Below are 26,279 nucleotides of genomic sequence, written 5' to 3'. Positions count from 1 at the left end.
TCGGCGAACATTTATAAAGACAATTAATATTGATATCACTGCGCTGTTTTAGAAAAAAAGTCTGGTACTGGATACGACGGGGACGACTGCATGTATGCGCAAAACTTGACCGATGATGAGTACGGATATATCTGCATGATGATGTGTTCTTCATGTGTAAAAGCATTCAATGAACTGTCCTTCACTAAATCCTCTTACTGCTAATAGTCGATTATCTTGCGTTGAGCACAAGCCGTGAGCGTAGCGTCCCCTGTTTAGTGACGGAAGCGCAAGCCAACGGTCCTTTACAATGTCATACACTTCAAAGCAATTGCTCTTCTGACCCCAGCCTCCAACGGCAACAAGCTGCTCGTTGAATTTGGCGAGTTGACAGAGGGGGCTCGTCGTAGGCGGCAGAGTGCTGCAATTGCCATCTCCAATCAATGGCAAACATTCAAGTTGATTACTAACTCCTGCACTCGTTATTCCGCCTCCGATGTACATGTCATCACCAAGGATGGTCAAAGAGGAGCCAGCTCGTCGAATCGTGGTTTCTTTCATCTTTGTCCACGTGCCTGTTCTAATCTCGTAACAACTGACTTGGTTGGCAAAGCCGCATTTGGGCCCGTAGCCACCGACAATGTAGATTTTTTCCTCGTTCCCAATTGCTGAAACTCCCCATGTAAGCTGATGATCTTCAGGAAGTTGTGTCATCTCAGCTAAACTTTCACTACCAAATTTCCACTGGTAAATTTTCAGCGTTTTCGTGTCCTTTTGTTGTTGTTGTTGTTGTTGTTGTTGTTGTTGTTGTTGTCCCATCACGTAGCAATTGTTCCCACAGGTCAAGACACTCCAAATGGAGGCTTCTACCGTCTTGCTTTTCCACGACCCCTTCTCCAAGTAAAACAGCTTGCGACCCCGTCCCACAATAAGACTTCCGTTTAGTTCAATTACTCGACCGCAGGGCCTACAACATGCCGGCAGAGGAGGCAGCATCTGCACTCTCCACTGAGGCTCAATCGTCTTTAGCTTGGATTCGTCTTCCTAAAAGAAGGTACAAGCAAATGTGCTACAACTTGCGCCGAGATTACCTTTATTCGCAATCCTAATATTATCAATGCCTCTCCTTTGCATTTTGACTTCCACTTCAACGCTTCACTTTTCAAAGCTTCGTTGTCTCTTTTGAGCTTTTCCATCTCAGCCTCATGAATAAGCTCTTCAGGCATGACACACTTTAAGTCTAAAGTCTCATGTATAACGGTGTGTTCGTCGACTGCTTTTAGCATATCGGCTATATGTTCTTGCCCTTCGGTTTCCATCAACACCTCGACAAACTTGCTGTATGCGTTGGGACCCTTTCGTGGTAAAATTTGATCGAGCAGCTCATATGCCATTTCCTGCTTTGACGGCAATTGCCTAATCTCCTGCATTTCCTGTGATGTAATGAGCTTTAGAGATCGCAGACGGAATAGGAGGGCTGGAGGATTAAGTACAGGAACCAATTCTGAGAGATTCGTAGCCACAATTTTATCCCATCGTTTGTCCATAGCAAATGAACGGGCTTAGCAGACAGAAAAAAAGAACGCGATGTACTCAATTGGAAAGCGGGGACTCGCTACCACGTGATGCTTTGCATATGATTGGCCAGAAGAACCACGTGGAAACTGCGTTTAAAATCACGTGTCATTTTTAATATTGTACAGGTGGATATACACATTCCTACGTGTACGTGTTCATTTCCTCCTAACTGAACTACGAAAAGAGAGAGAGAGAGAGAGAGAGAGAGGCGTTTCTAAAGACTCAATCCAAAATCAGCATACTACAATGCGGTACGATGACAAATCACCATAGGCAGAAATGTCAGCAGCCCACCCAGCCCACCCAGCCCAGTTGACTTACGAAAAACCTTAGCTAGAAATAAAATACTTAATTACCCGCCATTACAATCCCCTACACAGTACTCAAGGCTGCCTCTTGAGCGCCTCCTCCGTCTCGGGATCAGGAAGCATGTTTTCGCTATACAAAAGTGACTCCAATTCGGAATTGTCTAACTGCTTTGCAAACAGACTGTCAACAAGCGTTTCCGACGAATAAACTTGGCTATGACCGGACGTTGGAAATCCCGGCATCTGTTGCTGAGACTGATCGTTACTCTGTGAAACAACTAAAGAGGGGAGAGGTGACGATTGAGTAAAATAAGGCGAGTAATTCTGAGTCAGCTGATCATTTCCAGCAGAAAAAGGATAAGACGGTGAATTAGGCATGTGTTGCTGTTGGGGTGGTGGCATGTCATTAGGCGCTACGTTCATAGCGTTGAACTTTCGCTGCAAGGCAGCTGTCTGCTGCACAAACAAATATCAATAAACGTGAGATAGAGACTATTAATTATACCTGCAGTTCACTTCCGACGTCACAGAAGTAGTGTTGTTGTTGCTGTTGTTGCTGTTGCTGTTGTCGCTGTGAATGCTGATCAGGATAACCCATAGGAAAGGCGAATTGCTGTTGTTGTTGCTGCTGGCCCAAGGACGACGATCCACTGTTATTCGCAGCCGTTAGAGGCGGCGAAACAAGTGCCGGAAAATCCGCGGCATAGCCATCTTGCTGCTGTTGTTGCTGCTGCTTGTTTAGACTATACATCGGCGGCGGATGCAACGACGGAGAGTGAACCGTTTCCACGTCACCATACATATGCTGTTGTTGGTGACGTCGAACAGATCTCGGTACTACGGGTGACTTTTGCTTCGAACCGACGTTCATAAAACCTTGTCGTACGCGAAAGATTGCCGTCTGACCGCCGGCAGCTGCAGCCGATGCCGCCCCGCTGATGTGACCGCCGCCGCCGCCGCCGTATATAGCAGAATCGTCAAACTCACTTTCTGACGAATTGACGGGATCTTCGGTGAGATTGGGAACGGAGCTGGCTCGAGCGCCGGCGAGCGAATAACCGTCGTTGCTAAGCGAAAAACCCTAGTGCAAACAATGACAAAGGGGAGAGTCGCGAAGCCATACGGGGTTGAGATGTAGGAGGGAGGCAGAACGGTGGATTGGGTTCGATGTCTCTGTCCAAATGACGACGGTGCCGTCGCTGTCGGCGCTGGCGCCTATATGGAAAAATAGAGAAGTCGAATAATGATATTTGAACGCTTACTCTCATCATTCCGGGCCGGTCATCTTCTATAAACAGGACATACATAAATGAATTCCAATTCCGGTTTAGTTAAGGAGATGTTGGAATTTCTTACCTGGTATTGTGGCCGTTGTGGCGAGTAATCTCTGTCTCAGCTGGCTCGACTCTTCGGCTGCTTTCATGCTGTTATGTATATCCGGTTCTGATTTGATTCTATAACAAAAGAAGCTGGGTCCTTGCAAAACTTCTTTTTCTTTTTCTTTCTCACCGACGACAGAGCTGCTCGGACGACGACAGAACGTCCAACGTCTGTTGCATAGGCATCATAGACGGATACTCCGTCTAAAAATAATAAATAAATAAATAAATAAATAAATGGAGTGAGTTAGCGCACTCGACAATCCATTCCCTGGCTTTTATGGGGAAATCTCGTTCGAACATTCGACGCTGATACGATAGTAGGAGCGTTGCCGCCGCCGCCACCAGCATGCACCATTTCCCGTTGCTCGTGAAGAGCGCTCTAGAATAAGAAACAAGTGGAACTATGAAAGTATCTGTTTATTCTATGTATGGAACCTGAAGATCTAGGAGATTGTGATGAAGTTGCTGTTGAGACGGCGGTGGTGGCGGCGGTAGAGATTGCTGTTGATGTGACGGCGGTGGCGGCGGCGGCGGAGGCGGCGAATAGAGCACGGGTAACGATTGAGTCAATCGACTGTGTATCAACTGTTGAGTCCCGTAATCGGGCGTCGTCGGGGCGACGGCCGCCGAGGCCCCGTAAGCGGGATCGTAACGATGACGAGTTGACGTCGCGTAGTAGGGCGGCTGCGCGGCGACGGCGTAATCCTATGGAGGCGACAAGAGACGCGCCAGTTGCGACGTGACGCGATAGGGATTGCGTTGGATACGCGCGCGTGGAACGAGAGGGGGCGCTTACCGAGCCGAATTGCGCGTTCGAACCGATTCGTCGACCACCTACGCCTACTTTAGCCGCGCGCACTTCTTGTAACACTTGCTCGACGGCCATCGACTGTTGACGTTCCTTTTCTTTGAGCAGGGCCATCTTTTCGACGAACTTTCGCGGTTGTTGCGCCATGGCGGATTTTTTTGTTGTTTCGCGGCGCGTCGCGCGCGACGACGATGTGCGTTTGCACGCGGAAAATGCGATAGGTGAGAACGAAGGCGACGCGACGAGCGTTTGCCTCGTTCGAAAATCGAGGGGATTGCACCGTTGGCCGACAAAAAAGGCTGTCGGAACGTGCCGAAGGCAAATTTACTTCCGTAGATTGCGCATGCGTAAACACCAACATGAAATATTCGTACACGTAGTTGCAGCGAAAAGGGCTTTTTTTAAACGAATGAGCACACAATCATGCACTATTCTTCGCTTTGTGTCGTTAGTGAGGCGGCTCGTGTTCGTACTTTTGTCGTACGAAAGGAATTTTGCCCATGACGACGCGCCAGTCGGTGAAATAGCACAGTGCGATTGTTCCTAAGCCCAGCCATACTCCCACCGTAGGCGTCCTAGGCAAAACAGGGGTCAATCACTCCGGTTGAGAGTCGTTTCCTCGCGAGAGGCCTCGATTAGCTTTTTACCAGCTCCTCGTTTTCTCTAGCGTCATTCCCATGAAATTGAGTACTGGACGAGAAGGGAACCTGTTCAAAGGCATTTCGTAGCCTCAGAAACCCTGACGACAAAATTAGCACCGCGCTTGCGCACTAGGCAGCGCGCAACTGTACAGTGTATTCTCACATGTCTAAATATCGCTCACGCCGTCCATGTAATGAGACAGAGCAGTTGATTGCATTGTTACTCGACCATCCCTTAGTTCCCTAGTCGTCGTAGTCGTCGTAGTCGTAGCTTGTCCTCTTTCAGTCGTCTCGTCTTCGTCGCCGTCCTCTTCATCTTTTAGTGGAATCAGTTCGCTGTTTTCATCGTCGCTCGCCTCGCCGTCGTCCGTTCCACGTATCCAACTACTCAAAACAGTCGTTCGCGTCGCCTGTCTCCATCGTCTCGACGGCGACGGCGACGGCGACGCTCGTAGAAGACGACGTCGATGTTGTTCTAGCGTCTCGGCGATTTCTCGCTCGACGATGCGCGTTATGATGCGTCCACGCGTTCCCAATTTCTTCACCTCTTCTCGCACGAGCGCAGTCATGCTTTCGTCAGCTGTCGGCTCTTGACCGAGAGCCCTCAGCGCAGCAGCGGCTTCCCTAAAAAAAAATCAAAGAGAATGATGTCATTGGGGCCACGCCCCCTCCCATAGTTCACTTACCGCTTTACATTTGGGTCACTGTCAACTGTCAATAGATCACGCAGGACCGGAATAATTCGGGCGTCTGTGTCGTCAATGTCGTCGTCGTTGTCCATCGTACGTCGAATGAGCTGAAGACTACGACAGGCTTCGGCGCGTACAAATGGATGTTTTTCGAATCGCATTGACCATAGTAATTTGTCAATCAAGCCAGGATGATTGACGCCAATCAGGCCAAGTGCTAATACGAGAAACGTATGGAATCAATAGTCCCGTGGTTCTCTTCTCATTACCTTGTATGGCGTGAGCTTTCATCTTCCAGAGATCGTCGTCCATCTGTTTCATAAGCGCTTCTATGACTTTGACGTCTTTAATCAAAAGCTCGGCTGCAGCCTTTTGAGAAAATTACATACGTTCTATAGAATCATATTGAATTGAGGATACTTTTGTCGCGTGAAGTTTGACGGAGACGTAGTCGCTTCGAAAGCAGGCGAGAAACGAGGGCAGCATTCGACCGGTCATCAAGCCTAGGCCACGAATCTTTGAAGAAATTCGATCCAATCACAAAGCGCACATGACTTTTTTAAAAATATTTTTTACTTTTCTCAACGCGTCAATCTTCTCGCTCTCTTTCCCGTTCTTTAGTTTTTCCCTTAGTTCGTCGTGAACCAGCTGAGAAATTCCATATAGCATACACACCCTTTCCTATATATAATACAAACTCACTTTTCCTTTTCCCGTTTTTCCTAATGCCTGGGCGGCGGCTTGACGAACGCCCGAACTCCAGTCGTGCCACATCAGATCGAGTAACTTTTGCGTCAAATCCTAAACAAAAGAATAAAGCAACTCCTCAAACACATCCATTGAGATCCTACCTTATTGATTGACCCGTAAAGGAGAGGAACTAATTTACAGCTATTCAGCCTTGCCTGCCAGCAATTGCTATTCAATTGTTCACCAGTCAAAAAATGAACGAGAGACTATACGCGAATAACAGAAAACTGGCGCTTTTTTTCTCTCGTCTCACGGAATTCCGACTGAGTTTCTTTAGAAGAGCAGACGCCTTGAAATGCTGCGCGTCATCCAAGCCATTGAGACGACTAAAAAGTTCCCTAACAATGACTTCGTCGCAGACGTGAGCTCCTGTCAAACATTGCACCGCTGTCCACTTGTCCGAATCCTGTCCCTTCAGGAGAGCATTGTACAGAACCGCTTGACCCTTATAAAAGACGTTGAACCCTTCACCTGAACCTGTACAAGCGTATTTACCTCAACACAGGGAAGGTTCAGTGTAAAAAGAGTCACTGCAGCACCAAGTTTTACCGTGTCATTCGAATCAGACAATGTAGATTTAACTAGATTTAATAATCTGATTGGTAAAGGAGACTCAGACTCGGACTATACGAGAGTAGACGTAATATTTCAATAAGAAGAAACGTTGGTTACCTTTATATTGAGACGTTTTGCGTACGCACACGCGGAGACAGCTGCCAATCGAACGTAGTCATTTACACTCGTTAAATCCTTGAATAATTGCTCCGTCGTCGTCGCCGTCCACTTCACTTTTAAATTGTAGCGAGCGTGCCACTCATCAACTAAAAAAATTACACGTTTGCGGTCTGATTTGCGACAGTCCTAACCTATCTGAGAAGCAGTTGAAGAGCCCAAGAGAGATGCTTCGCTCTCGTGCAAGCGTCTCTTCTCCCCATAAAGTCCTCTAGGCTCAGGCATTCGCCAGAGCGTCTCTCTATCATCCTAAATAGAATAAATAATAAATTTCCTATTCTAAAAATGTTCTTTCTTGCCTCTACTGGTGCTGGAAAGTCTTTCCATCGACGATGTCCCTTGATTAGTTCCGCTGGGCTTGCCAAGCGACGTGTTTTCTCGCTGTACGTCTTAGGGTTCTCCGGATAGCTCACCGTCAAAACTTTCTCATACTCGTCCCCATTGTCAAACCGTATCAAATCGTTGCCAACGCCAGGTACAATCTTCGTCTTGGCTAACCAGTCGTCACGAAAATTCGCCACCTTTTTGGTCTTCGTATCATTTTCCTTGGGGGTATTACTCCTTTCTTCTTCTGTGTCTTCTTTTGGTTTGACCCTTTCGTACACTCGCCGTCCCTCCTTCCGATAATTCTCCATGAATCGAGCCAAAGCGTCTTTCTCTTCGCCGCCGCCCGACGACTTACGAATAAGCAAATCCGCTGCAGAATCGCTCAATTGCGTCAAAATATATTTTTCCCATCGATCCGTGGCCACAGGCGATGCCTTAGAAGATTGAACAGAACGCTGAGGTGTTTTTCTTCGAAATCCCAAGCGCGATGGCGGCGATGGAAGCGGCGGCGGAATTTCTATTCCCTTTCCTTCCTCGCGATTTGGATCCTTACCCATACATCGGAAATGACTCAATGGTCGTGGTGCCCATTTTCTTTGTTGTGTCGACGGTGGTTTTCTTTTTGTTTCGGCTCGAAATAGACGTTTGAGTTCCTCCGATCGATAGGGAATCGTTTCGGGGCCCCGCTCCTTTACGACGTCCTCGTTGAATGATAAGCCAGCGCTGATGCCTTTGAGATAGCGCGTCGACACTTCGCGTTTGTGTTTGCGAAGATCGTAAGCCGGTTGGCGAGTCGGCTCCGTTCCCGTCGTTTTGAGAGCAATTGCGGTGCCGCCTAGTTGGGGTATATGAACGCGCGCCGCCACAGACAGAAGACGACGTGCGTCGGACGAAGGATCGGACATTTTCGACGCGAGAGAATTTTCTTGTCTTCGTTTCCAACGCGACGATATAAAGCGCGTTAGCCAAACACGCCGAAAATAATGGAAGGGACTAGGAGCCGTGGCAAGACTCGACGGAGCGGCGGAGAAAAACAGAAAACGAAGGAAATGACAGCTGTCAATCAACGTCAGCCTGGGGCGAGTCTGCGTCAGTCCTACGCACAAGAAACAGTAGTTGCTCACGCTACAAACGAGCCGTCGTCTCTGCGAACGGGAAGCGGTCGATTGGCCGATTCTCAGACGATCCGCGATGCAGCGTTTGAGGATTGGGCTGCTAGAAAAATGGCTCGGTCATCCATACGATTGATGGAGGAGAAAAGAGCTGAGCCAAGACAGGTGAATCGAATCGAAGGAAATAAAGGCGAAGCGGTGTTTTTGAAGGGAAAAGACGGCTCGACCGTTGTGAAGGAGAGTGCATGGGCAGATTCGAGTTCTATGAGACAGGCAATCTATGAGCAGTGGTTGATGGAGAAGAAAGCTGCTGAGAGGAAGGAGAAAAAGGAGTTGATTTCTAAGAAAAAGATGGAGGAAGAGGAGAATAAAGTCAAGTTGATAGAACGTGGTATAGATTCAAAGAAATCGTTTGAGGCTTGGAGTTCTGCAAAAGAGGTGGAGTTGAAGAAGAAGGCTATCGAAAAAAAGAAAGCGGAAAGAGAAAAAGAACGAGAGAAATCGGAGGAGAAAGAGAGTCGAAAGCAGGATGTCGTGACGTCATTTAGTGCATGGAAAGGAAAGAAGGACGAGAAGCTGAAGGAGAAGCAAATCACTGAGGTGACGAAGAAAAAGAAAACTGCAAAAGAAAAGGAGGAAGAAATTGAGGAAAAACAAAAGGATAGCCAAAAGGCATTTCAAAATTGGTAAGAAAATAAAAACCCAATAAACGTTGGGATTCCCAGTAAGGTTCCATCAATATAGGGCAGAGAAAAAGGGGGAAAAATTAAAGGAAACGGCCGTTTCAAAACGACGCGCTGCTAAGGAGGAAGCAAAAGAAGCAGAGAGACTTCGCTTGGAGAGAAAGACGATGAGCGAAACAGCATTTGAAAAGTGGAAGGAGAGAAAAGAAAGCGATGTCGTCAAGTCGACAGATTCGTCTCCATCGTCGTCACTGGGTTTGAGACTGGCTTGGTGTCCGGCTGGATTGGGAAGTGGGGGTGTTCTGAGAACGCGAGCGTTACCAGTGTATGCAAGACCGCCGTCGCCTCAGCAGAAGCAGCATAAACCGAGGAAAAAGAAATCTGTGCAAGTCTGCTGCCAAACGCTAGAATATTGGTGCCACTGTGAAGAAAGCAATTAGCACAAAGTCGCTTTATTTACTCAGTATTAGTACTTTATGATAGTCATAGAAGATTGCTGCACGACAGGAGGATGCGTAGTCCTGTATAAAAAAATAATAACATTATTATTATTATTATTACTCCATGGCCTTGATGGACTTGGAGGAGGCGTCTTTCTGCCGGCTGCTGAGACATGCGAGCAAAGACGAGACCAAGATAGTGCCAAAAACGCAAAGAACTGCGGCGAATTCGAACAGCAGTCGCGGTGTAAACGTTCCCATGCCCGCGGGATGATCAAGAAACCAGGTAACAGCGAGACACACGCTCAGCATCTAAAGTCAGAGTTATCTCAAGGAGTTGAGCAGTACAAAGCTTGCCTTAATGCCAAAGCAGAGTAAGTAGGACACAGCCAAGTCAGTGAACGACGAAGAACTGTCACTTTCTTTAGGGTTTACCTTCCGCCGAATGAGCGGGAGACTGGCAGTGAACCAGATCTGTGACGAGTACGTATTGATGGCAACGAGACCACCAGCGACAATCATTTTCCAGCCAGGCGTCACATCACCCCGTAGGCCAATATAACCGGCTTGAATTCGCAAACTAGACAAGGCTGTGTGGTGACCGGTAAAGTAGAAATATTGCCAACTGAGAGTTGACCAGAGAACGACTTCAATCCAAGAAACTAAAAGGAATTTTGCCAATCTAAAGATTTCAACGTCACGGCTTACTTCGGGTTGTAGACGTTTGACAAATAAGGGCAATTACACGGTCTATCATCATTGTCTGGATTGCCATAAGCGCCATCGCTGGAGCCAGCTTATCTCCCTGCATCATTGTAAGAAATATCCACGTAGCACCGAGCAGCGGAACAAAATAGCCTCTAAAAGGAAAATGAATTTAAAACACTCTAAAATTTACCTTCTCTAACGTACCCCACTGACATTGATGGAGACAAGGTCGTGCCTAAATAAAGGACAATAATTAGTGCATCAACAGTTCTGGGAAAGTAGACATTTTGCCAATCGGGCACCGCTGCAACCCAATAGAGGCAAACACAGATTGACATCAGAAACAATAGAGAGAAAATGACGTATTGTTGAAGTCGAGACAGACGACTGCGACTCCGCCACGTCCCGTAGACGACACACGGCGCCAATCCAACGCAGATAGAGGAAATGATAAGACGAACGCGTTCGGGAGGCGACCACGACTCGAGATCACGACACGGATTGCGTAGAGTCGAACGACACGTTCGAAAATTGCTAGCTAATCGACTGCAGGTGAGAATTCCGAGAGTCAAAAGAGAAATCACGACGATTGATGTTCGTGCCGCTTCCCTACGACGAACTTGTGACCGTATGGTAACAAATAAATAGACAACGAGTGCCGTTTTGACAGCGTAGTCAACGACGGCGTCTTCATTGTGTATGTAACTGTCGGAAAATAAGATGATGCACTGAAGGAGAAGCACTATTGATCCGAGGCATCCTGTCCCCGTTACTTGGCTGAAAGATATCGTCCTCAATCCCTTCTTATTCAAAGACAGAAATCCTAGACCAGAACCAGCCGCTACACCAAATAAAAGTGACTCCGCAACGCTAATACGCAATAGTAAAGAGAGCGAAAGAGAAGTGAGTGCGGCACAAATTGTTGCCCTGACAAACGATTGACGGATTCTCACTGATGACAGACACCTGCTTCCGTGCCAAAACAAAGAAAAATTCACGCAACAGGCGACGAAAATTAGAACGATGCCGGCAAAAATTGCCTTTAGATCTCTCGTCAATAGTCTCCTAAATATGCGCTGTACCTCTTTGGCGTATTGCTCATATTGACGGTAAAATTTCGTCACGTCCGATACGTTGCCGTTAGAATCCATGTACTGAAATTCGATCTCGTGAAACTGGTCCTTCAGTCGCGTATAGTCCAAAGGAAGTAAATTTCCGTAAATAGCCGTTTCGTAATATGCCGTGAGATAGCGATCCAACTGCTGAGCATTAAATCGAGCGGCGTTCACTAACGAAAGACGATCTCTGTCAACAAACACTTCCGGAATAATAAACCCCAAATTGGAGAATGGAACAGGAAGTCCCAATAGTAACGATATTGTAGGCACAAGGTCAATTTGATCGATCGTCTTCACGACGTCATTCGAAGTAGAAAAACGAATCGTTTTACTATAGAAAAATAAAGCTGATTCCACCTCAGCCGGGCTATCGCTACCGTGCATTCCATCCTCAGTCATCCCATGATCTCCTAAGAGGACTAATAACGTCGTATTATCAACCAAGGAGACGACATTCCTGTAGAAAAATGTTTTGAACGTTCATGACATGATCTCCAATGTGTACCTCATAATTTTATCAAATTCAGTCAGCCTCCCAGCCATAGCCCCCGAATCAATTCCCTCCTTGTGTCCAGCGTGATCCACGCCAAGAAAATGAGCAATAATAACATCCCAATCAAACCGACTCAACTCCGTGTACAAATTCTCAACAATCGAATCATCAACAGTCAAATAATCATCAATACTAAACGACGCCACGGGCATTTGACGATGAAAATAATCGCCAAACAAACTCATCCACGTATTATCACCAAGAAACGTCGCCTTTCCCCGACGACACCCAGATGACGTCAATTGATACAACCAACTGTCCTCAACAACGCGACTGGCGCCGAAATTCGCGCCGGCGTTCACGTAGGACGGCAACGTGCCCGTTGTCAGCCCTTTCAAGCCCTGAACGGTCAGTGTTGGTGCATCGGCGACGAATCGATATAAAAGAGCGTTGTTTGTTTTGTCGTCGAGAAGTTTTTTGAGAATGGATAATTTATTTCGATAAGCCGGAGCTGTGGCGTTGAGATTTTCGTCGTAGTCGACGTAGTCGAATCGTAATGCGTCGACGATGAGAAGGACGAGTTTGTCGTAGCGTTGGGAGCGCGATTCGGGGCAAAATTGACGGTGAGGGTTGCTCGACTTCGTTTCCAGAGCCGTTTTGCTTAGAAAGAAGCCGCGTGTAAAGAAGAACATTCCGCTTGCGTAGATAAATAGTATCCAGAGAACGACTAAGCAACATTTGGCCGATTCCTTGACCATGGCCCACTAGAAAGCGCGCGCAAGTCTACGCAAGTCTGCGCACGCGAAGTAATGCGCTTAGAAAAGTGCTTTTTCTGCTCTTCTACTGTATATCCCGGCCACGGGATTCAGTTTGTGAGAAACGACAGCAAGGTATGAAGCGTCATCGAACCGAGGCCTCTTTAGGAAACCACGTGCACCTTTACAGATCTTTCGATTTTGCCGTGCCAAATGTCACAAAGCGTTCAAGAAGAAGCGAAATCCGCGTCGAGTTCGATGGACGAAAGCACACAGAAAGACAGCGGGAAAAGAACTGGCCGTCGTAAGGAGCAATTTTCCTTTTTCTCGCTCAGATGACAACGCGTTCCCTACACAGGACCATTCTCTCGAATTCGAGATGAAGCGAAACGTTCCGGTTAAATATAGAAGACATCTATGGAAACAAACCAGTAAAAACCCAGAGATAAAGATATCTACTTCCAATGTAATTTCTTTTTATTTAGTGGGTGCAATGAAACGAATTGAAGACATCAAATTGAAGAGACAGAAGCATTACATTCGGAAAAGGTATTAGGTCGTTAATCCTAGGATGTATTGCATAAAGAACAAGTCTTGTCTACTAGGCTCAAAGCTGGGAAGGAGTTGGCAAAGGAAGAAGATGTTAAAGAAGTCGAAAAGAATATTCATCTTTTGGCTCCACCTATAACGAAGGGTAAGCGGACTTGTTTTTATTAGTATCAAGCTCTTATCTCGTTTTTTTTTCTAGTGCAAAGGAAAGCAAAAGAACCAGAAGCTATGGAAATTGTTATTCCAGAAAAGCAGTCCATTGCAAAGGAGCGAAATTAACATATAAAATATATTGTTCTTACTTTCAGTTGCATCTTAGAGAAAACGACCATCTATGACAATGAAAGATGAATGGAATTTCTAGAGCACAACACACATACAGTACATACATCCCACAGAAAAAGAAAAAAACGCAGCAGTACAGCACAATAGGACTGTTCTAGATTGTCTACACCGTCTTGAGTCTTGCCTCCAGATCGATTACAACCTGTTCCTGTTCATCATTTTGAAATGATCCTTGTCTTTGGGATCGTACGTGCTCGATGGCCTCGTGGGCGGACATGTCGCAGAATTTAACGAGATAGCAGGCAAGCATTATCCCCGTTCTTTCCCTTCCACCCATACAATGAACCGCGACCGGTTCTTCTTTGCCTTCGGCTTGTTGAACAATAGCCAGGAATTTGTCCACCTGGGTTTAGTAGGCTCAAGTCTATTAGCAAACATTAGGCATATTTTTTAACCTGATCTTTTGTGGGAACTTGGTGGTTGGGTATGGAAATTTGATGCCATTCCATACCCGCTGCTTCGACTGCGTCTGCTTTGCCTCCCGGTTGATCATCCGTGAGGGAGACTAAGTGCTTGATCTTTTCCTGTTCGCTCAATTGCTGGAGGCTTTCTGGTTCGGATGGAAAGGCCAAGCCAGCCATCTTTCCTTTAGAAATCCAAGAAAAGCGAAGCATCTTTCTACTGAGAACCAGGGAGGAGTGAAACCGGAACAATGGCGTCACATCCTTGTTACGTCATCATTGCTAACTTGTGATCTATCTAATTAACACACCTCAAAAGAAGTTCATTAGCTAATCAACTGGCAAGTCAACGGACTCAAAACAAAAGCAGCAATTCATGCAAAAATTTCTGTTACTTTTTATTAAGCCTTGCTTCAAGGTCATAGACAGCCTTCTTCTGATCACATGTTTCGATTGATCCTGGCCTTTGCATGCGAACCTGACTGACGGCTTCCGGAGCAGACAGCTTGCAAAATTTGACGAGATAACATGCGAGCATCGTGCCAGTTCTTCCTTTTCCGCCCATGCAATGGACAACAACGGCTTCTTCCTTCTCCTCGGCCATTTGAACGATAGCCAGAAATTGATCGACCTTTTGCGCACACGATTAGTGAAGCGGAACTCTCAAAGTACGTGATCTACCTGCTCTGGAGTCGGGGGATGAAAGTCTCGCATTGGAATCGAGTGCCACGTCATGCCTGCTTTTTCTACGGCGCCCTTTTCGCCTCCGAGAGGAAAGCCATCGAGAATTTCCGTTAGGGACACCAGGTGCTTGATCTTCAGGCGTTCGTTCAACAACTTGAGGGTTTCGAACTCATACGGAAAGCACATGCCCCCGATCTTTCCCTTGACGATCCACGAAAACGGGAGCATTGTGCAGGCGTCTTTCTCGCACGTGGCAAAGTTTATTTTAATCGAGTCTGCGCAGTGCGCATTATCAAAGGAAAAACGAGTCTAAGCGGAACGCAGTGGTTCCGGCTGAACGACAGGAAACGAAACGACTTCGGCTGCTCTTCGACTACCCAGCAACTCAACGTGAACCTCATTGCCCGGCTCAGCAAGATGCGGCGGCAAATAGGCAAAAGCAATGCTGCTTCCAATCTGATAACCGTACGATCCGGACGTCGTGTATCCCACAACCTTGAAAGAAGTGAAAGATCGTCATCTTGGCATTGAGATTTTACCTTGTTGTCATGCCATATGGCCTCATTTCCTTCTGGATCAACGTCCTTTGCGTCTACCTTGAGAAATGCAAGCTGTTTGGTCAAACCCGCTTTCTTTTGCTCGAGAAGAGCCGACTTTCCAATGAAGTCTGTCGTCTAAAAAGAAAATTTTATACCAAAGGCTTACGTAAAGATAGACAACGCAACCTTGTTCAATTTCACGAAGAAGTCTAACCCTGCTTCTAAGGCTGTCACATCAACAGTCATCTAATACCAGACTAGATGAGCCCATATATGTAGATTAGAATAATTTACCTCTGCTCCCCATGCTCGAAAGCCTTTCTCCAATCGCAAAGACGTCATTGCATATGTACCAAAATCACCAATACCATACTCTTGTCCAGCATTGAGCAGAGCTTCATACAGAGCCCCAGTGTCCTTTGAAGCACAATGCAGCTCATAGCCCAATTCACCTAGAAGGAATTTAGACGTTAATTAAGACGGCGCAATTTTTTTTGTATATTTACCTGTGTATGATATTCTAATTGCTCTCACTTTCATCCCCTTAATAGTCACCTCGCGATGATGAAGAAACGGAAGGTCAGCATGAGAAACAGATGTGTCAACCACGCAAGCCAAGACGTCACGAGAAAGAGGTCCAGCAAGACCGAGACAACCGTAATCCTCCGTCACATTTGATATAGTGACGTCTTCTTCCGGGTCAACGTGATCTTGCAACCACCTGGAATTTTTCACATTCAATTTTACGTCATCATCGTTCTGTTCTACCTCAGATCGTGGCGCTCAGACGTCGAACCGGTCACCAAATAGAAATTCTGTTTATCCAGTCGGCTGACAGTCATCTCCGAATAAACGCGACCACGCGGAGTAAGCATATGACTCAAATTCGTCATCCCAGTCTAAAAGAGAGAGAGATGAGCACTAAACACGGAAAACCTTCCTTTACCTTAGGTAGACGATTAGCAAACATTCGATTGAGAAACCGAGCCGAATCCTTTCCTCCAACGACAATCTTTCCAAACGGCGTCAAATCGATGAGCCCAACTTTGGTTCGAACCAACGTCGATTCTCGACCGACCGGCTCAAACCAGTTGGTTCTCCGAAAACTCGGCTTATAGCCGGCTTCGTCGCCGGCGAGCGCAAACCAATTCGGCTGCTCCCAACCGGCGTGAAAACCAAACTGTCCGCCCCGACTCTTCGTCAATTCATAGGCGGTGCTGATGCGAGCGGGTCGACCGGCCCATCGTTCCTCCTTCGGATAAACGATGACGGTATTGAATCCATACGATTCGCGCGTCTTTGCGAACGTGTACGCGTCGTTCGTCCAACTGCCGTACCGTCCCGGATCGGTTTCATTTAAGTCGTACGGCGGCTCGCCGTCAAGTATCCACCGAGCGAGATATCGACCCGCACCGCCAGCGTGTATAATCCCATAAGAGAATCCGCAAGCAACCCAGTAATTTTTGCGTCCTTCCAACGGACCGACCATCGGGAGTAGATCTGGACTATAGGTAATGGGACCGGAGATGATTTTTGCTAAGCCGCTTTCGCCAAAAGCGGGTATTCTGTATGCCGCTGACGTCAAATTGTCGCTGATGCGATCCACGTCGCTTTCAAATAATTCTTTACCAAAATCGGGGGGAACACCCGAGTCGACCCAATCGCTTTGTAATTTCATTTTGTGTTCCGCTTCGTAGGGACCGATGAGAAGACCGCCTCTTTCTTCTCGAGCGTAGTACGAGCCGTCGAGATCGCGAATGACGGCCAACTCACGACGAAGTTCTCTGACGGCGGCAATCGGCTCCGTGATGACGTACTGGTGATGAATAGCAACGAGTGGCAAATCAACGTCGATCATTCGGCCGACGTCGCGCGCCCAAAATCCGGCTGCATTGACGACGTGTGTCGCCGTGACGGAGCCGCGCGACGTGTCGATTTGCCATCGACCGTCTGGACGACGTCGCGTCGAAGTGACGGCGACGTTGGTCTCGATGACGGCGCCGTGTCGTCGAGCGCCCGTTGCTAGCGCTTGCGTGAGCGAGTACGGATCGATGTGTCCGTCCGCCGGATTGTAGAGTCCGCCGACGATGCCGTCCATGTTGAGAATGGGAAACAGATCGTGTATTTCGTCTGGTGTGATTAGCCATTGCGGATTCGAGTGCCAATTGTTGCGCTGCATTTGATAGTGAAATTCATCCATGCGATCCTGATTCGTCGCTAAGCGCACGGAGCCCGGCTTGTGAAGGCCGACGTTCTAAAGGTACGCATTGCATTCTACGCGAAAAATTGTTATATTGTACTTGTGCTACCTGTCCTGTCTCGGCCTCAAGGCGACTATACAACTGTAAACTATCATAGTGAAATTTCTTTAGATTGATTCCAGGATTGAAGTACGTTGCAAGACCGGCCTAAATTAAATAAAAATGTTATTAATTATTTAATTAATTACTTCTTTACCGCGTGCCACGTGGAACCCGCAGTAAGTTCGGTTTTCTCCAGCAATAAAACGTCTTTTAGTCCGTCCTTAGCCAAATGGTAGGCGACGCTCGTGCCCAATGCACCGCCGCCAATTATAACCACGTTCGCTGTGTCTTTTTGGGGACGAGTGCTGGCTAGCCGACAGAAGTACGATTGCGGGCGAGATCTCGCCCATGCGAGAGTCAGCGCGATACGCATCTCGTAGACAAACAATACCTAGTGAACGTGCGTTAGCCGCTCCTACGTGTTCACCTCTCACCCTACATTTTTTACGCAAACTTCTCTGCTTTCTCCTCGAGCCATGTCTTCGCCGAAGAAACGAAAGGTAAAAGCGACTGTCTCAGCCTCTTATTTGCCATAATCGCTCACATTCAGGTTGCTGCGGGATCGGAGAAGAAAGGAATTTTAGAACGCATGGACGAAAGCGTCGTAATCGGCGACGGCGGCTACGTTTTCGAACTGGAAAAGCGTGGCTACGTAAAAGCGGGCCCGTGGACGCCTGAAGCGGCCGTAGAATTCCCCGAAGCAGGTGAGAAAAGTGAAATAGCGACAAAAAAAAGTCGAAGATTTCGCACTTAATTAAAAATCGCCATTCTCATTTCCGCGGAGATCGCATGTCGTTAAGCCCCTCGTTTGACAAAAAAGAATCAAAATGTTGGTTCCGGGTCGCGTGATTTTGTTTTGTTACACGTGTAGTTCGTCAATTGTCGAGAGAGTTTCTCCGAGCTGGGGCTGACGTCATACAGGCATTCTCGTTCTACGCCAGTGAAGATAAATTGGTGAATCGCGGTCATTACGCTGGCAAAAAGATCGGAGTGAGTCTAGTAGTAGCACTCTTGTGTAGCTACATCTGTTATTTTTATTTTACTCTTAGGTAAGTGAGATCAACGGTGCTGCCTGTGATATTGCCAAGGAAGTGGCTGCTGAAGGAGATGCTCTCGTGCTTGGTGGTCTATCCCAAACGCCGTCCTACTTGTCGGGTTTGGGCAAGGCTAAGGTGCAGGAAGAGTTCCAGAAGCAAGTCGACGTTTTTGTGGAGAAGGATGTTGATTTTGTCATTGGAGAGGCAATTTCCCGTCTTATGTATACTTCCTGAGTTGATTAACCTATTGATTTTAGTATTTTGAACATGTTGAAGAGGCAGAATGGGCAGTGGAAGTGCTGAAAAAGTCAGGAAAGCCCGTCGGACTGACTATGTGCATTGGACCTGAAGGAGACTTGCACGGCGTTTCAGCGGGCGATTGTGCTGTCAAATTGGCTAAAGCTGGTAAAAAAAAGAAAAGAAAATTTGTCTCCCTTCCGAATTATTTAATCAAGGTGTCGACTTCGTTGGGGTCAATTGTCATTTTGGACCAACGAAAAGCTTGGACGCGATTCGTGCGATGAAAGACGCTTTGAAAGCGAATGGCTTCGAGAAGATGCACCTCATGGTCCAACCCCTCGGCTATCACACTCCAGATGCAGGAAAGCAGGGCTTCATTGACCTTCCCGAATTTCCCTTCGGTATGCGAGCACACGTGACGCACTCAACGTTTTATTATAATTTTTTTCCTAGCTCTGGAGCCTCGTATTTTGACGAGATGGGACTGCCATGCTTACGCTAGGGAGGCCTACGATTTGGGAGTCCGTTACATTGGCGGTTGCTGTGGCTTTTTGCCTTATCACATTAGAGCCATAGCTGAAGAGGTGGGGAAAGCAGCAGAAGAAACTAAATAAATAATTGAAGCTGATTATTTAGCTCTCCAAAGAAAGAGGGACGAATCCTCCAGGTAGTGAAAAACATGGTCCGTGGGGCGAAGGGCTTATGCAGCACACCAAGCCGTGGGTTCGAGCTAGGTGAACAAAAACAACGCGGATCTCATCTCGATTCTTAAGTACGAGGGAAACGTTTTTTTAGAGCAACTAGATCCTATTGGGAGAATCTGAAACCTGCCTCTGGTCGTCCTCATTGCCCGGCTTTGGCTAAGCCTGACAATTGGGGCGTCACGCAGGGCGATGAAGACCTCAAGCAGCAAGCCGAGCCTACGAAGCAGATACCTACCAGAAAAGGGCGATCGGGCGCAAAGAAGTGACTCGGTTGACAAGGAAAAACAAAGACGAACCTCGTAGTGAAAAAAAGTCTGAATGTTTGTGTGCACAAGTGAAAAATGAATTGTTTTATGTTCTTTGTCCTCAGAGGTTGGCGGACACGGCGGTGCGACGCCTGTACTTTGTCAGCAACTCGTCGATTCTTCGCCCGTAGTCAGGATGGGCCTGACTGAAATTCTTCACGGCTCGAACCTGAATGAATTCCTTGGCGTCCTTCAGATGACCGGCGATGTTCTCGACGAGACGTCGTCGCTCCTCCTCGCTTAGAACGCGACTCCAAAAATGCCCAACCTGCGTGAAATTGTCCTCATCCGCCGAATTGTATCGCGCCACGTCACCGGACACGTGAAAGCGACTTGGGCCCATGTGACGACGATCTTTAGGGCCTTGGAAGCTATTTGGGAAATAGTTAGGAGCTCCGGCTTGATTCTCGTCCAAAGTCATAGGCCCGTCGCGCTGGTAGTTTCTCACTTTGACGTTGCTTGGACGATTCACTGGTAGTTGGAGATAGTTAGCTCCGATTCGATGACGATGGGTATCGTCATAGGAGAATAGTCGGCCTTGGAGCATTTTGTCTGGTGACGGTTCAATGCCAGGGACCATGTGAGCTGGAGAGAAGCCTATCTGCTCTACTTCAGCGAAATAGTTGACCGGGTTTCGATTGAGAACAATGCGACCAACGGGAATGAGAGGAAATTCTGCGTGAGGCCAGACTTTTGTCAGATCGAACGGATTCCAGCGATGCTTTTCGGCTTCTTCGAACGTCATCACTTGAAGATAGAGAGTCCACGAGGGAAACTTTCCTTCAGCGATGGAATTGTACAGATCACGTATGGCATAGTCTGGATCACTACCCGACAATTCAGCAGCCTTTTCAACAGGTAAACCCTTAATGCCCTGGTCGGTTTTGTAGTGAAATTTGACGTAGACGGCTTCGCCTTTTTCATTCACCATCTTAAACGTGTGACTTCCGTAGCCGTTCATGTGCCTGTATCCGTCCGGAATGCCGCGATCACTGAAGAGAAAAGACACTTGATGAGTCGTTTCCGGACGAAGCGAAATGAAATCCCAGAACATGTCCGGATCTTTCAGATGAGTCACCGGATTGCGTTTTTGAGTATGGATGAAACTTGGAAACAGAATGGGATCGCGAATGAAGAAGATAGGCGTGTTATTTCCCACGAGATCCCAATTGCCTTCTTCTGTGTAGAACTTGACGGCGAAACCGCGCGGATCGCGTACCGTATCGGCGCTGCCCAGCTCGCCACCGACCGTACTGAATCGAACGGCCAAAGGCGTTCGTTTACCGATTTTCTCAAACACCTTCGCCTTGCAATAACGCGTGATATCGTGCGTGACTTCGAAATAGCCGAAGGCGCCGGCTCCCTTCGCGTGGACGATGCGCTCTGGAACGCGCTCGCGATCGAAGTGAGCCATCTCGTCGAGAAAGTTGTAGTCTTGCAGGAGAACGGGACCGCGGGGACCGACGGTCATTGTTGCTGTTTTGAAGTCAACGGGAGTTCCGTCGCCCGTCGTGCAGGTGTCAGCAACTCGCTGCGAGGCGGAGAAGTTGGAAAGCTGTTCGCTAGCTTTGCTTCTCGAGGCCATATCTAAAGGGGGAGAGACACCGACCCCGGATCAGGATATAAGCAAGGAATCAATGTGGTTGGCTGATTGACTCTGAGCGTGCACTACAACATGAAGCAAAAAAACAATCTCAGTGTTCATTTCTTCAGAAGGGCATTGAGTCGACTCCCAAAGTCAGGATGAACTTGGCTGAAATTCTTCACAGCTCTGGCCTGGATGAATTCCTTGGCGTCCTTCAGATGACCGGCTATGTTCTCAACGAGACGTTGGCGCTCTTGCTCGCTCAGCACCTCTGTCCAGAATGTGGACACTTGCGTGAAATTATCTTCGTCAGCTGAATTGTATCGAGCGACGTCACAGGTGGAAACTTGGAAACGAGTCGGAGCAGCGCGACTTTCCTCTTTGGGGCCTTGAAAACTGTTTGGATAGTAGTTGGGAGCACCGGCTTGATTGTCATGCACTGTCATGGGACCATCACGCTGATAATTGCGCACTTTGGCCTTCTGAGGAGAATTGACAGGTAGTTGAAGATAGTTTGCTCCGATTCGATGACGATGGGTATCGTCATAAGAGAACAGTCGCCCTTGGAGCATTTTGTCTGGTGACGGTTCGATGCCAGGCACCATGTGAGATGGAGAGAAGCCTATCTGCTCTACTTCTGCGAAATAGTTGACTGGATTTCTGTCAAGGACAATGCGACCGACGGGAATGAGAGGGAATTCCTTGTGTGGCCAGACTTTTGTTAGATCAAACGGATTCCAGTGATGTTTTTCAGCTTCTTCGAACGTCATCACTTGAAGATAGAGAGTCCACGAGGGAAACTTTCCTTCAGCGATGGAATTGTACAGATCACGTATAGCATAGTCTGGATCGCTGCCTGACAACTGGCCAGCCTTATCAACAGGCAAATTCTTGATGCCCTGGTCGGTTTTGTAATGAAACTTGACGTAGATGGGCTCGCCTTTTTCATTCACCATCTTAAACGTGTGACTTCCATAGCCATTCATGTGCCTGTATCCGTCCGGAATGCCGCGATCACTGAAGAGGAAGCAAACCTGATGAATCGTTTCGGGACGAAGCGAAATGAAATCCCAAAACATATCCGGATCTTTCAGATGAGTCACCGGATTTCGTTTCTGAGTGTGAATGAAGCTCGGAAACAGAATGGGATCGCGAATGAAGAAGATGGGCGTGTTATTTCCCACGAGATCCCAATTGCCTTCTTCTGTGTAGAACTTGACGGCGAAACCGCGCGGATCGCGTACAGTATCGGCGCTGCCCGATTCACCGCCGACCGTACTGAATCGAACGGCCAAAGGCGTTCGTTTACCGATTTTCTCAAACACCTTGGCCTTGCAATATTGAGTGATATCGTGCGTGACTTCGAAATAGCCGAAAGCGCCGGCTCCCTTTGCGTGGACGACGCGCTCTGGAACGCGCTCGCGATCGAAGTGGGCCATCTCGTCGAGAAAGTTGAAGTCCTGCAGGAGAACGGGACCGCGGGGACCCACGGTCATTGTCGCCGTTTTGATGTCGACGGGAGTTCCGTCGCCGGTCGTACAAGTGTCAGCAACTTTGTGCGAGGCGGCGAAATCGGAAAGCTGTTCGCTAGCTTTCGTTCTCGAGGCCATTGTGTGTCTGGGGAGAGACTGCAGCGAACAATGCGATACCTGGACGTTGAGTGGGCCGTGTGTGATTATTAATCTTATCAGGATGAGTCACTCATTAGTTGAGGCATGGTTGTGGTGGTACAATATGTTGCCGGACGCTGCATCCTGACTGGCACGTGAGCCGAGCGACGCTTGACCGAAGCACTCAACTGATCCAACTGAGCCATTCAACTTTGACGTAACCAGCTACATCATTTGCAATCTGCGTGATATATGCAGCCAGCAGCCAGCAGCCAGCGCTTCGTAGAATATATACGGGGAATGGGCATTGGTGACGTCAACGAACAAAATGGACGATCCGAACGGAAGGTTCTCTCTTCAATCGTCTCCAGTGCCTGGTGCACGTTCTTTTACTTCTTGTTGTAGAAGCTCCGATGCAAAGAAAGACGAAGCGGAAGAACTAGACGCGGAGAAAGTGAAGCAAGCCGAAGAAAAGCCAACGGAGAAGAGCGAAATCAAGGGAACAAACTCGGTTTGGGACGGTGCAACGATAGCAGGTGACGACGATAGAAAGAACAAATTTCTCCGATTGATGGGCGGAAAAAAAGAGGTGCAGTAAAAGCAAAACTTAGAAAAAAGCAAAGAAGCGATTCTAATTCTCGTAGAAAGCGCAGCCAAAAAGCTTTCTAAGCAAAAAATTAGAATCAAGAAAAGTTTTACCTGAGAGTTAGTTAGTTAGATTTTGCTCGACTCTTTGGTACAATCTTCTGTAGAAAAGTACGTCTACGACTACAACAAGGCCGGCCACATTCACGAGAATTTAGAGCAAGGCTATGTGAAGAGTATGGAGGCGGCAGTGACGGGTCGAACGCGGAAACACGTGGGATTTGGCTATAAGCCACCTAGTCCCAAAAGAGAAAAAGTAGAAGAGAAGAAAGAGGAGGGAGCACCTCCGCTGCCAACTGACCCACCCCCAGTTCCTCCCCCTCCCCCGCCACCGCCACCAGCAGATCCCAATAAGTCACAGTAAAGTAGAAATAGTATTTTTTTGTTAGATACAATTGATACGTATGTTCAATACTATCAGTTCATCTCTTTGATTATCTTTTGCAGGACTTCGTCTGCTGTTGTTAGTTCCGTTTTGAGCCAATTGGGTGGTAGGGAGAAAGTCAAAAAGCTTTCCACTTTCCTTATCCCATCCCATATAGAATCAATAGCCTGCTGAAAATCTTTCTCATCTGCCGCAGAGGGAGAATTGGGCTTCATTCTTTTCTTTGCTGGTTCATTAACATCATTCCAAGTGGGGTCTTCTTCTTCTACAACTTCCCAATATCTCACAGTCTTTAGTTGTTGGTTGGCTCTGTGCAAATCCTCCATGCAGATAGTGGACTGATTCGTTGTTGCGGAGTTTCCTTCAAGAAAACTAGCAAACGTTGGTCTCATTTCTTCTGGCATGCATAGTTGAATGGCTTCTGTGTGTGGCGTTGATTCGGCGAACGCTTGAAAAGCAATCAGAGCGTGATGCTGAACAATTTCATCTTCGCAAACAAACATCTTGTGATACAGAACCGAAAGAAGGGATAGCACTTGTGGATGAAATCGTTTCTTGCCTAGAGCTCCGAGAAAAGCAGCCATTCCGACGAGAAAGTCCGCGGTCTGCAGCTCATCATTCGCCAACGTACAAACACGAAGAATTTCTGAGCAGAACGGTGTGCGCAATTGAGGGGCAGCTGCTCCAATAAAATGCAAATAGATTGAAGCGAGATTGGAGTGGCGAGAAGAGGAAAGGACGGTCGGCAGATAATTGAATGCTGTGTCGAAATTTCCGCTCTCTACGACGCCAATTAGACATTGAATTGCACACTCAAGTAGATGGACGCACTGTTTCTTTGGCGCTGTGATAACGTCAAAACACGCTTCTACTAAAGACTGTCTTTGATTGGAGGGCATCCCCACGTCTTTCCAGAGAACCAAATTGTTGGGATTTGACGCCGGACTGTGCGTTTCAATAAATTTGGCTTGATGCTCTTCAGCAAGTAGAGGAAATATGCGTCGAAGAAGACAGCACGCGTGACCGTAGCCAGGATGAGTTGACTTGGCAACAGGGGAAGTGAGGAGATCTGTTAAAAGACGAACGTGCGAGAGACAGAGCTGAGCGTTTCCCCATCGCGCCACGAAGCACCAGAGATCAATTGCAAGTACGGCGCACTGTGAACGAGCGCTCAGAACGTGACGTAGGAGCAGACGTTCAAGTGAGGCGAAATGCTTTGCCGGCAACCGAGCAATAAAGATTGATAACTCAATGCAGACGAACTCGTAGAAGGAAATTGATTCGGAGGCTTTTCCTTTGATGAATGACGCGTCGACGCGCATGGGAAGAGCGAGGGAAGCGTAGGCGCTTTCAACAGCGTCAAAAACGGCGTCAAGGAGAAGACAGGAAGCACTGGAATCGGCTGCACTCGACGTTTTCTCCATCCACATGTCTTGACCGCCTTCAGATAGAACGTGAAAGCGACGGCAGAGTTGGAGAAGAAGCTGAAGATAAGCGTGCCCATCCTGTTCAGATATTTTGAGCCGTTTCTTTGAGAGAAATGCCGCGTATTCCGAGTTCGATTCGAGGAGACCAATAAGAGGTTCGATAACGGGTGGCAAAAGAGTCGTCGTCTCTTCAGACATTGACGGAACGGCCGACTGAATGGACAAAGCAATTCCAAAGATGCCTTCCACGTTCACAACAACGGACTCCTCAAATTCGTAGCACAACTTCAAGAGCTGACTGCATAAAAATCGAACAGCTCTCACTGATTTTGAGGAGGCAGGATCCGAGTCCCAACACTTGGGTAACCAGTCGCGAATCACCGAACATAAACAGGATACAATGTAACTGCAATTAGCAATATCATCGACCACCTCTTCAAATTTTGTTAGCAAGCGTACGACGACTTTCCAGCAAGACTGAAGGCATACGGCATCAAATGATGAACTCACTTCTCCTATGCAAACGATGTCGTCGACGATTGATTTCATGGCGGAAATATCCTCCTCTGACGTCATCACATCCGGTTTGAGACGATCCAATAGCGATGAGGCGAGTTTGTGGAGTGCAAAAGCCCGCTTGAAAAGAACGGCTAGCGCGCTCGCCGCGCTAGCGAAGAAAGACCCGTACGTCGATTCGCTCGATTGACAGTGCTCAAATGTTCGCAGGACAGCTCTAAGGCAATCGGATAGCGTTCGGAGCGACGTCGGTCGCGCTTCGAGACATTTCGATAGAAGATCGAGGCATTTTGATAAATCCTCGACGAGTTTGAGGACTTTGGCGCCTGTTTCTTCTTCTCCACCGTTGCATAAGAGTTCCATGAGAGCTTTCGTCGTCTGCCCGTGATGCTTTTCCGCCATTTCGCTTGTTTTCGACGCGGCGACGTCGTCATGGTGAAAGATTTCCGTGCGACGTTGCATTTTGACTTTACGGCGCGCTTTAGAGTTGCGTTGTCTCGT

The 26,279-nt window shown here is 47.7% G+C and overlaps 11 protein-coding genes and 1 pseudogene across 14 annotated transcripts; 4 read left to right on the top strand and 8 right to left on the bottom strand.

The window, feature by feature from the left end:
• Positions 1-8: 8 nt before the first annotated feature.
• LOC136191793 (kelch-like protein 12) lies at positions 9-1,845 on the bottom strand. The gene is made up of 2 exons (XM_065980214.1): positions 1,071-1,845; positions 9-1,023 (listed from the first exon to the last, which is right to left on the bottom strand). Exons 1-2 carry the CDS (start codon positions 1,524-1,526, stop codon positions 151-153), a joined length of 1,329 nt encoding a protein of 442 aa, XP_065836286.1. The 5' UTR covers positions 1,527-1,845; the 3' UTR covers positions 9-150.
• Positions 1,846-1,859: 14 nt separating this feature from the next.
• On the bottom strand, positions 1,860-8,125 carry LOC136191787 (protein lingerer-like). Of its 4 annotated transcripts, XR_010670956.1 has the most exons (14): positions 7,167-8,125; positions 7,002-7,116; positions 6,808-6,956; positions 6,631-6,759; positions 6,389-6,580; positions 6,237-6,341; positions 6,088-6,186; positions 5,962-6,033; positions 5,806-5,901; positions 5,655-5,754; positions 5,383-5,602; positions 4,860-5,320; positions 4,703-4,794; positions 4,338-4,630 (listed from the first exon to the last, which is right to left on the bottom strand). XR_010670956.1 is itself a non-coding variant. In XM_065980207.1 (10 exons), the coding sequence occupies exons 2-10, from the start codon at positions 4,200-4,202 to the stop codon at positions 1,941-1,943; spliced, it is 1,788 nt and encodes a 595-aa protein (XP_065836279.1). In that variant the 5' UTR covers positions 4,203-4,630; positions 4,703-4,849; the 3' UTR covers positions 1,860-1,940. The 4 variants fall into 4 exon arrangements, 2 of the variants coding, with proteins under 2 accessions (XP_065836279.1, XP_065836280.1); XR_010670955.1 differs by having other exon boundaries at positions 4,703-5,320; XM_065980207.1 differs by lacking the exons at positions 4,860-5,320; positions 5,383-5,602; positions 5,655-5,754; ... (7 more) ...; positions 7,002-7,116; positions 7,167-8,125 and adding exons at positions 1,860-2,321; positions 2,371-2,932; positions 2,989-3,080; ... (3 more) ...; positions 3,501-3,626; positions 3,683-3,952 and having other exon boundaries at positions 4,044-4,630; positions 4,703-4,849.
• Positions 8,126-8,175: 50 nt separating this feature from the next.
• On the top strand, positions 8,176-9,535 carry LOC136192424 (microtubule-associated protein 9-like). The gene is made up of 2 exons (XM_065981027.1): positions 8,176-8,992; positions 9,051-9,535. The coding sequence occupies exons 1-2, from the start codon at positions 8,178-8,180 to the stop codon at positions 9,427-9,429; spliced, it is 1,194 nt and encodes a 397-aa protein (XP_065837099.1). The 5' UTR covers positions 8,176-8,177; the 3' UTR covers positions 9,430-9,535.
• On the bottom strand, positions 9,516-12,519 carry LOC136192417 (GPI ethanolamine phosphate transferase 3-like). Its single transcript, XM_065981022.1, has 5 exons — positions 11,761-12,519; positions 10,342-11,712; positions 10,138-10,289; positions 9,787-10,091; positions 9,516-9,741 (listed from the first exon to the last, which is right to left on the bottom strand). Exons 1-5 carry the CDS (start codon positions 12,504-12,506, stop codon positions 9,547-9,549), a joined length of 2,769 nt encoding a protein of 922 aa, XP_065837094.1. The 5' UTR covers positions 12,507-12,519; the 3' UTR covers positions 9,516-9,546.
• On the top strand, positions 12,512-13,409 carry LOC136192427 (probable ribosome biogenesis protein RLP24). Its single transcript, XM_065981029.1, has 6 exons — positions 12,512-12,638; positions 12,694-12,807; positions 12,862-12,934; positions 12,989-13,052; positions 13,109-13,197; positions 13,252-13,409. The coding sequence occupies exons 1-6, from the start codon at positions 12,558-12,560 to the stop codon at positions 13,329-13,331; spliced, it is 501 nt and encodes a 166-aa protein (XP_065837101.1). The 5' UTR covers positions 12,512-12,557; the 3' UTR covers positions 13,332-13,409.
• Positions 13,410-14,063: 654 nt separating this feature from the next.
• Positions 14,064-14,752, bottom strand: LOC136192428 (dual specificity protein phosphatase 23-like). Its single transcript, XM_065981030.1, has 2 exons — positions 14,480-14,752; positions 14,064-14,429 (listed from the first exon to the last, which is right to left on the bottom strand). The coding sequence occupies exons 1-2, from the start codon at positions 14,708-14,710 to the stop codon at positions 14,190-14,192; spliced, it is 471 nt and encodes a 156-aa protein (XP_065837102.1). The 5' UTR covers positions 14,711-14,752; the 3' UTR covers positions 14,064-14,189.
• LOC136192419 (dimethylglycine dehydrogenase, mitochondrial-like) lies at positions 14,727-17,711 on the bottom strand. Its single transcript, XM_065981023.1, has 9 exons — positions 17,479-17,711; positions 17,331-17,429; positions 15,968-17,275; positions 15,790-15,920; positions 15,528-15,742; positions 15,316-15,473; positions 15,208-15,267; positions 15,022-15,156; positions 14,727-14,977 (listed from the first exon to the last, which is right to left on the bottom strand). The coding sequence occupies exons 1-9, from the start codon at positions 17,695-17,697 to the stop codon at positions 14,792-14,794; spliced, it is 2,511 nt and encodes an 836-aa protein (XP_065837095.1). The 5' UTR covers positions 17,698-17,711; the 3' UTR covers positions 14,727-14,791.
• A 3-nt stretch (positions 17,712-17,714) lies between these two features.
• On the top strand, positions 17,715-19,674 carry LOC136192423 (betaine--homocysteine S-methyltransferase 1-like). Its single transcript, XM_065981026.1, has 9 exons — positions 17,715-17,824; positions 17,875-18,028; positions 18,196-18,314; positions 18,374-18,565; positions 18,619-18,766; positions 18,817-19,002; positions 19,055-19,185; positions 19,238-19,335; positions 19,397-19,674. Exons 1-9 carry the CDS (start codon positions 17,801-17,803, stop codon positions 19,569-19,571), a joined length of 1,227 nt encoding a protein of 408 aa, XP_065837098.1. The 5' UTR covers positions 17,715-17,800; the 3' UTR covers positions 19,572-19,674.
• LOC136192421 (catalase pseudogene) lies at positions 19,577-21,210 on the bottom strand (annotated as a pseudogene).
• Positions 21,211-21,225: 15 nt separating this feature from the next.
• LOC136192422 (catalase-like) lies at positions 21,226-22,856 on the bottom strand. Its single transcript, XM_065981025.1, has one exon. The coding sequence runs from the start codon at positions 22,803-22,805 to the stop codon at positions 21,312-21,314; it is 1,494 nt and encodes a 497-aa protein (XP_065837097.1). The 5' UTR covers positions 22,806-22,856; the 3' UTR covers positions 21,226-21,311.
• LOC136192425 (small acidic protein-like) lies at positions 21,260-23,838 on the top strand. Its single transcript, XM_065981028.1, has 4 exons — positions 21,260-23,153; positions 23,211-23,394; positions 23,450-23,510; positions 23,558-23,838. The coding sequence occupies exons 1-4, from the start codon at positions 23,134-23,136 to the stop codon at positions 23,812-23,814; spliced, it is 522 nt and encodes a 173-aa protein (XP_065837100.1). The 5' UTR covers positions 21,260-23,133; the 3' UTR covers positions 23,815-23,838.
• LOC136192420 (FIGNL1-interacting regulator of recombination and mitosis-like) lies at positions 23,812-26,240 on the bottom strand. Its single transcript, XM_065981024.1, has one exon. The coding sequence runs from the start codon at positions 26,238-26,240 to the stop codon at positions 23,868-23,870; it is 2,373 nt and encodes a 790-aa protein (XP_065837096.1). The 3' UTR covers positions 23,812-23,867.
• Positions 26,241-26,279: the final 39 nt, after the last annotated feature.

This window comes from Oscarella lobularis, chromosome 10, assembly GCF_947507565.1.
Source record: "Oscarella lobularis chromosome 10, ooOscLobu1.1, whole genome shotgun sequence".
NCBI classification, from domain to species: Eukaryota; Metazoa; Porifera; class Homoscleromorpha; order Homosclerophorida; family Oscarellidae; genus Oscarella; species Oscarella lobularis.
This window is presented reverse-complemented; position numbering and strand designations above follow the sequence as displayed.